The following is a 7,980-nucleotide window of genomic DNA, read 5'->3' as shown; positions in this document are numbered from 1 at the left end:
ATATCCATTCATGTGTATTCCCGTTTTTTTACGCGATATTTCTCGTGATTATGTACTTTTTTCAAACGCTGGAATCGTTAATATAAAGTTAATTACTGGAGTAAGTTCTCGACATGAGTTCAACTGAAATTCCTACTGTGATATTAACATTTTATTTTCCCATATTCTCATATATTAAAGTTTTGAAGTATTTATAGTTGGTAGTGACGGTAAACGTTGAAAAAAATCCCACAGATGGTGGTAAAGCCGCTTTCAATCTGAAAACGAGATTTCAAAAAATGACCCTGGTAACCGGTTTACAGTTAACGTGTTATCACTTAAGCATTATTATTCAAAGGCAGACAACCAGTTTCATCCTGGAAATAACTTATATCCGTGAAATTCGTTATCCTTGTGACGGAAGTGATCAACAGAAAAAAAGTGGATTAATTCAAGTTTTTGCCCACCCCAGTCCTTCGAAGTGCGGAACTAGTTCATCCACAAAGATTTATTTAGGTGGGCATAGCGTATTTAGGGAATTTAGGTGGAGTATAAGGAACATTATCAGCGACATTTGATCGTTAAATAATTTGTCTTCAAAACTGTAACTGTCATCGCGCAATTTCAATGGAGGGCTTGTTGATAGTTGACACAAGAAATTCGATGTCGAGCTCCGATTCCTGCTTCGATTTTCCTCCGTCTTCTCCATCGAACTGCATTTATCATCCAGTTTTTGTCATCAGAAGTAAAAACGCTCACTGGTGTAGGAGTAGTCTAACATCAATTTTTGCTTGAAGAAAAGTAGAAAGAAGCTTGAGACGTGACAGAAATCCGCTGAGAATCAACAAAGAAGGAATCAAAGTACATTGTCGTGGTGCCGGGTGTCATTTGGACTCTGACTGCTGTGAAAATCTTTGGTGCAAACATGAAGCTTTTGGAAAACCCAAATCTGGATGCGATTGGTAATGCCCTTACCATTGAAACTGGTGACTGCAAGATCTCAGGAAGGTAAACATTCTTCGTTCGTGTCGTTTTCTTTTTTTTTCCTCCAATTGTTTCTGTTTTTTTTTTGAGGGGGAGGGCCTTGGCCTATAGTGATTATTTTTTTAAAGAAATCAGTATTCAGCCATTCAGACATTCCACGCCGCCTTGTCATGCACGTATTTTCATTGAGGATAAGTCAGACTCAGTCAGAAACTGAAATTGTATGAGGAAAAAGTTGTTTGAGTTATTTTAAAAAACTCACTGATGTTTACAAAACTCAAGGAATCAAAGTTATCGGATATGGAACTCTTTTCCCAGTTTTAATCATGTCGTTTTTTTTCTCACATTTACTATTTTGGCAGAACTGAAATATTTCTTAATTCTTGATCTTGAGGTTCTGTCTTGATGATAAGTTGAGAACGATGAGTGAACCGGTGAATTTTTGTAGTTTGTAACATTTAAATGTCCTACCTGTATTATTTGCAAAACCACGTGTTGGTTGCATGACCATTGATCAATTGCACAGTACAGAGTTTGGGTCATGGATGGACTTGTCATGAAACTCAGATCTGTTTAATTTATAGTTCATGTAGAATTAGAAAAAGGATTGAAAAGTTGAATACAATGTACATGTAGTTATAATGTAAAAATAGAGCCAAGGGCTGATTGCTGAATGCTGGACTGATGATTCATTGTTAGTGGCTTCATTGCCGAGTATACATGTTTGTATGTTCCTGTTCAGGATGCAACATTTGAAAATGAAACAGGTAGTAATGCTGAAGACTACAAATAAGAAAAAGTTTGTCAGAGTTTACATTTCATCTTTAATTGATTGACTTCAAGGCTTGAGAGTTACTCATGCAAGATGGCAGGAAATGACAAACGACTCTTCAAGATGTTAAGTCAAGAGAATGGACACACCCCCGATGACCTTCAGGCTTTGTCACCACCTCAGACCCAGAGCCAGTTGTCTCTGAGTCCCCGTGGAGGGGTTAGTCCTCAGGCAGTGGGCCTATACGGCACCAGCTCTGGTGAAGAGACCCACGGCCCACTCTGTCACACTTGCAGCCGCAAGATGATTTTCTACCTCATTTCTACCCTGAATGCTTCATTCAACCCTGACTATGATTTCAGGTACACTGTATGGCAGGTGGATCTAGTAGGATGGTGTTTGTGCATGTGTGTAGACAACAAGTTGAGCTGTAGACAGGGGCATACCCCCCAAATAATTAATTCCAGTCAACAAATGCAAAATTAGTACGTAAATGATATATGTTGGCCGTCGGCCTTTCCCCTGAAGCATGGAATGTAGCGGACCAGTGAATTTTACACAACACGAGGTTGGGGAACTACATGTACATGCAGTTACAAGTTGGCAAATTGACTCTGGCATGCTATGCCTCTGGCTGTAGATGCACATTGAATAGCCATCCCAGTGTGACATTCTGAGGGTTTAATAGCCCACTGTTCACGCTCTTCCGAATTTGATGTCCTTTCACGGATTTCCTAGAATAGAACAAAAATTGCACTTCTCCTAAATGTTAGTTAGGAATTGCCTATTACGTCTCAGTTATTTGTTTAGGGAATATTTGAACAAAAATACATGTAATAAAAACTGTGCAAAGTCTATTTTGACTCCAGTTTTTTCCTGTTAAATGATCTTTTTGAAGAACATCTCAATGCTTTGAAGTAACTGGAAGAATTGTAATCATTAACTTATCAATTGGAATCTTTCTAAATGTTCAGGGTTACTGAATGACCTATGTAATCTCGCACAAAGGTGTGAAAATGCATCACATATGTTTCTCAACATCATTTCTCAACTTTATGGACAGATCCAGAAGAAAAATTTGAGATTCTGCCACTGAGCAAGGGCTGCTGAGAGCCATAGTGGATTAAGTGATTGTGCTTTTAATTAATCTGTGTATCCCTCATGGATTAATACATTACCTCAATATGCATGTATATGTAGCGATGCGAAGAGCCATGAATTTAGTCGGGAACCCAGCTTGGATTGGACAGTCAATGCCGTGGACAGTAACATGTTCTCCACAGCTGGGGAGGTCTATGCAACCCAGATCAGACCTAAATTATGGGCTGCTGTCAACGATGAGATCTCACCCAACGAATGTGAAATTTACAGGTACCTACACTTTGAAAAGAAGTCATATTTACCCCCAAACGCCCTGGTAGATTTGGCCAAGAGGTGTCTTGAATGTGGTAGTACACAGCAAACCAATGGCTCATTTTTTGCTGTGTATCAGCTATTACTTGGACGTCTAACTTTGATAATTACAGACTTGTCTGAGCTGTCAAAGACCTGAATCTGCAATGTATAAAGATATTACATTAATATACATTAATAGTTGAAACAAACCTACTGATGATGTATTGGCTGTCTCTCCATTACTTCCCTGTTTTGTGGACGCTGTATCCTGATCATTGCATGAGGTCCTTGTTCCTCTTTACAAGATGAGGAAGGACGAAAAAGAGTTCATGCATTGGAATCATTTCCTGCCAAACCTCTGTGACAGTGTTTTATTTGAGATCTGTTTTCATACTCTGCTCTGCTTATGAATGGGCAAAACCGGTTAATCCATTTTACAAAGGCTGAAAAAAGGACCACCCTGTTCATTGAACCTCATTAATAAGAAGTCGTTCACACTTGGCAAATTACCTTGTTATAACAGGAACCTTGTATTATCAGGAATGAAAACAGTGAAAAACAAAAGATTGGAACCGACAAATGTCCTTGTTATCAGCAGACTCTTGTAATAACAGTGCTCTTATTGACGAGGTTTGACTGTAATTTGGTTTATGTCCAAATGCTAACAATCTTTTAGTGTGTGCATTGGATGCCATCAAAATTGTTCACACCAGTGTTTAAATTGATTGCAGTCTTGCGGCACTTTTTGAAAATTTGATCTTTTTAATCAGCATTGGTCCAATTAGTTTGCAACAATACATGTATGTAGTTGAGAACCACTTACACCAAGTTCACTTGGGCAATGAGAGAGGCCTTAGTGTTGTGACGGAGAATAAAGCGGCAAGTCTTCAACCACTCCAATCTTATTTTACCAGCTACAACCCTGACCTGGAATCAGATCCCTTTGGTGAGGAGGGTGTCTTGTGGTCCTTCAACTACTTCTTCTATAACAAGAAGCTGAAGAGGATATTGTTCTTTGCTTGTAGGGCCAGAAGGTAAGGATGGTCTATAATGTTAATGATTAGCATTGGCTTACACCTTGCATAGGATACCAATTCATTACAGGATACTGTCTGTTGACTTCAGTATTTGTTTATACTCTTGAGCAGAGAGAGGCAAGTTGGCCCAAGTGATTTATCCAATGATGCACCACTCTGGCTGTTTATATCAAACACAATGACACTTTTCCATACCATGGCATCACTTCTACATAGACTTTTTTGTCGTGATATAGGCATATCCTGGAAAGCCAGTCCTTTCTGAATGGAGATCTCGATCCTTGTAATTACCAGATCAGTCGACAGTTCCTTACCTGGTTAGATGTGTACCGCTTTCAGCCATTGCATTCAAAATGGGCCAATAGAGACTAGATTTCCTGAACAATATCCGGAAACTGATCCACCGGATAAGAATTTGAAAAGAAACCTGTCACACTTCTGACTAGACTCACCTTTAAGCCTAATGTCCGAATTACTTGGCTGTGGCAAACAGACTGCGGCCACAACCATAGACTGGTGTGTAATTTCTAGCTACAGCCAAGTAACTTGGACATGGCCTAACAGTCTGGAATCCTCCACCTACATGTACCAAGATATTGCACTTCAAATCAACTCAACCACTAGCAGAAGACCTACCGTAGACTTCCAATGTTAAATAACTTCCACTGCATTAATACTTCTGATTATGGCGCCAGTAATCATGACGTGAGACTTTTTTTCTATTGGTCACAGCCAAACTGCGGCCGTTGGGGCTGACTCTGGCATCGGAAGAGACTTTGACATGATGCTGGATGAGGAGATCTCAGATGATGATGACGATGTTGATGATGACGTGGATGAGGACAATGGCATGTACGTAGATGATGCCTACCGATATGAGAGGTAAGACCATAGTGATTCAACTCCTCTTTGGTATCCCAGGGTATCAGGATCTTAGGTCTTTGGATTCAGGCTTGAGATTGATGGTTAGGAAACAGGAAGGTTTGTAATGTCACAGGGAGAATCTCTTAATTAAAAAGCTGCTCTGTATACTGCAACAAATGGAATTCAACGTGGTGCACATTTGGGGAATTAATGAGAGTAAATGTCAGAAACTTGGCTAAAATTTGAAGGACTTGCTTAGCCTAATCCTTCCAGATTCTTGAAAGCCGTCAATGTTTGGAGAATTTCGCAGGTGTATGGAAGGCAAAGCCTAACCCCTATTTAAGAACACTGGACTTGATGTCCCTTGAAAGTTTCAGCAAAAAAAGAATGCTCTGTTTGGATTCTTACCTAGTTTTATAATCTGGAGGATTTAGGAAGGTTGTCAGAAATTCACCTGTGGCATCAGTACGAATTTCAATGTTTTGCATTTTTGTTTTAAAGGGTGACACCATTGATGTACTGAATGGTCTGTATCCTGTAGTGAGCTTCTGTGACATGCAGCCAGGAAGCGTAAGATTAAAGAAGAAAGAAACCATATCTTATCAGGGCCTGAAATATGAAACATGGAAAGGATTGCAGGAAAGGCATTTCTTTGTTACTCTCAGAAAGTCCTTGTAGCAAAAATAACAAGGATTTATGTGTTTAATTTGCTTATGAGTGTTTGCATTTGGTTTTGGTTTTAAATCTGTTTGAATTAGCCTGCAGTGTTTGAGATGTTTTTACATGATATTAATGTTGTAAAAATTCAAAGTCTCACAACTATTCCTACGTTGCAGTCCTTTTGAATAATGATTTTTTACCATGGTTTAACAATCTTCCTTCTTGTTTCCAGTAGTCTTGCCTATATCCGCTCCAAGCAGGAACAAAAGAGGGCATGTTTTGAAATGAAATTGACAGTCATTTGGTACGCACTCACCGCATAGGTGTGCACAAGTTTATGCGTGTTTGTCGCGGAGCACGCTGAGTACTTGCAATGAATTTAGTCTGGAATGATGGTCTTTGTGTGCACGCTGAATGCGTGAAAGAACCCGTTTTGGAAAACGTAGTACCATCTGTCTGTCTTTCGCCAGTGAGAGTGCATTGCAGCTCAGAGCAGATTGCACATTTGAGGAACATCTCAAGTAGTGAATTATTAGCTTTAATCTCTCTTAATTGAAAACGGGGTATCTTGGTGATAACTACAAAAACTTTGACAGTTTCCTTTTGCTGTAAGAGGATCCTTTTTCCTGATCAATACTTCAAATTGTTCAGGTGGGGAAGTTCTAATGAGATGATGGATTTTATCAACCTGCTGACCTAAAGAAATCAGGCAACAAACGCCAGTAACTAAAGGTGTGAAAAAATTAACATGCTTTGTATCAGGAGACTTCACCATTCACAATAAGCCATTATCCATTTGCAAAAAAAACATTTGCTGTAAACCTTTGAAATTTGCTGCAGCATTCTGTTTCGTTACAGCCCATGGAGCTACCCTGCAGGTGTTTCCTTCTTTAATTGAACCTTAGGAGACTTGTCATCGGTTAAAGCCTGACCTCTCCATAATTTTTTCCCCATCGATGAATGAAAAAATACGCTGTTATTGACAGATGTGTACTCCGTCAATATTTCTCACTATTTTAATCATTCTTCTTTTCATTTGCAATAATCAATATTCCAATGTGTATAGTGTAAATAATCACAGACGTAAATTAACAGATGGATCTCTAGTTTCTTAGATTGTATAAAAGAGTGCATTGACACTTTTGTGATTGTTATGCCAGGGAAGATGGTTGTTTTATTTGTGGTCTTTTTTGATGACATTTTTTTGTGATCGTGCTTTTGTCTTGATAGAAACATTGGCTCTTTCCGATGCATTTTAAGAAGCGTTCTCATGCACAGATTGAGTATCAGGCGTTCATGGACTGTTCTCGTTGAGCAGTTCATTTTATTTAGTGGACTGTTTTTAATTTGTGGGACTGCTTTGCAGATGAGACGAGTTGTACAAATCAGAGATATTTACTGTCACCACGTTCCCTTTTAGTGTTGGAACTTAGGACATTACCTGATGCAAATCATATCCTTGCTGTAAAATATGATACTTTTTGTTGTGATGTTTGCATGCCAAGGAATGTATTAAAGAACTGTTTTGGCATAATTTGTTTACTGTGCAAAAATGCTTTTCAGTTCAGTGTGCATATTCATGTGCTTATACATGTATGCACTCATGTATGTTAAATACTTTAATGTTTATGTTGTGAACATATTTTTTGGGCTGTGTTAATAGTTTGATATTACTTGCTAATGTTGAATACATGTACATGTATGTAGTACTTGTTGCTGGCTGTTCAAGGTTTTTTTATGTTCACAGAGTCCACCAATTTATTGTACAAATCAATAACGGTCTTGCAGTAGAGGTTGGCAACATTTGAAGTGTCTCTTTTAAGTATTCATGGTTTTACTGTGGTTTTGTGGCTGTTCAGTTTTCTTGTTGCAGACGATGTGTTGAGAAAGTATGTTTTTGGTGTATCTGGAGTCAGTGGGGGGACATTGGGGCTTTTACATTCTTCTGTGTGAATGGTTTGGAAGTTGAACGTTAATTTGTTCTAAAGGAAACTGTCTTTGTTGATGTGTCGTCATTTTACCATGTACAGATGCTATTTAGAATTGATCAGTGTAAAACAGTGATGAGATGATTTTCACCGTGGTGTATTACTGTACCAGGAGTATACTGTTGGTGGATTACATTAAACTTGGTTTTGAGTAAAAAAAAAAGTCTGGACAGATGCTGCATTTGTCTTTTTTCTCAACAGAATAACTTGTGGTGTGATTTCTCAGGATTTCAGGATCTGTAACACCAATATTGTGGATTTGTAGAGGTTTCAACCATACAGGTTCTGCATTTTTTTACAC

General features: G+C 38.6%; 1 protein-coding gene across 1 annotated transcript; it reads left to right on the top strand.

Moving 5' to 3' along the window:
- The first annotated feature begins 344 nt into the window (after positions 1-344).
- Positions 345-7,842, top strand: LOC110974702 (repressor of RNA polymerase III transcription MAF1 homolog). The gene is made up of 6 exons (XM_022226497.2): positions 345-987; positions 1,807-2,097; positions 2,936-3,106; positions 4,045-4,164; positions 4,900-5,049; positions 5,533-7,842. Exons 1-6 carry the CDS (start codon positions 905-907, stop codon positions 5,552-5,554), a joined length of 837 nt encoding a protein of 278 aa, XP_022082189.2. The 5' UTR covers positions 345-904; the 3' UTR covers positions 5,555-7,842.
- The last annotated feature ends 138 nt before the right edge of the window (positions 7,843-7,980 follow it).

This window comes from Acanthaster planci, linkage group LG06 (genome assembly GCF_054643075.1).
Source record: "Acanthaster planci isolate LZ-2023a linkage group LG06, COTS_SCS, whole genome shotgun sequence".
Classification (NCBI taxonomy): domain Eukaryota; kingdom Metazoa; phylum Echinodermata; class Asteroidea; order Valvatida; family Acanthasteridae; genus Acanthaster; species Acanthaster planci.
The sequence above is the reverse complement of the archived record's forward strand: the minus strand, read 5'-3'. Positions and strand labels throughout refer to the sequence as shown.

Bases quoted from the DNA above. Each gene is read 5' to 3' on its own strand.
- LOC110974702 (XM_022226497.2), top strand. From the start codon at position 905: ATGAAGCTTTTGGAAAACCCAAATCTGGATGCGATTGGTAATGCCCTT. The intron at 988-1,806 runs GTAAACATTCTT...ATTGACTTCAAG, and splicing joins GACTGCAAGATCTCAGGAAG to GCTTGAGAGTTACTCATGCA. The intron at 3,107-4,044 runs GTACCTACACTT...TTATTTTACCAG, and splicing joins AACGAATGTGAAATTTACAG to CTACAACCCTGACCTGGAAT.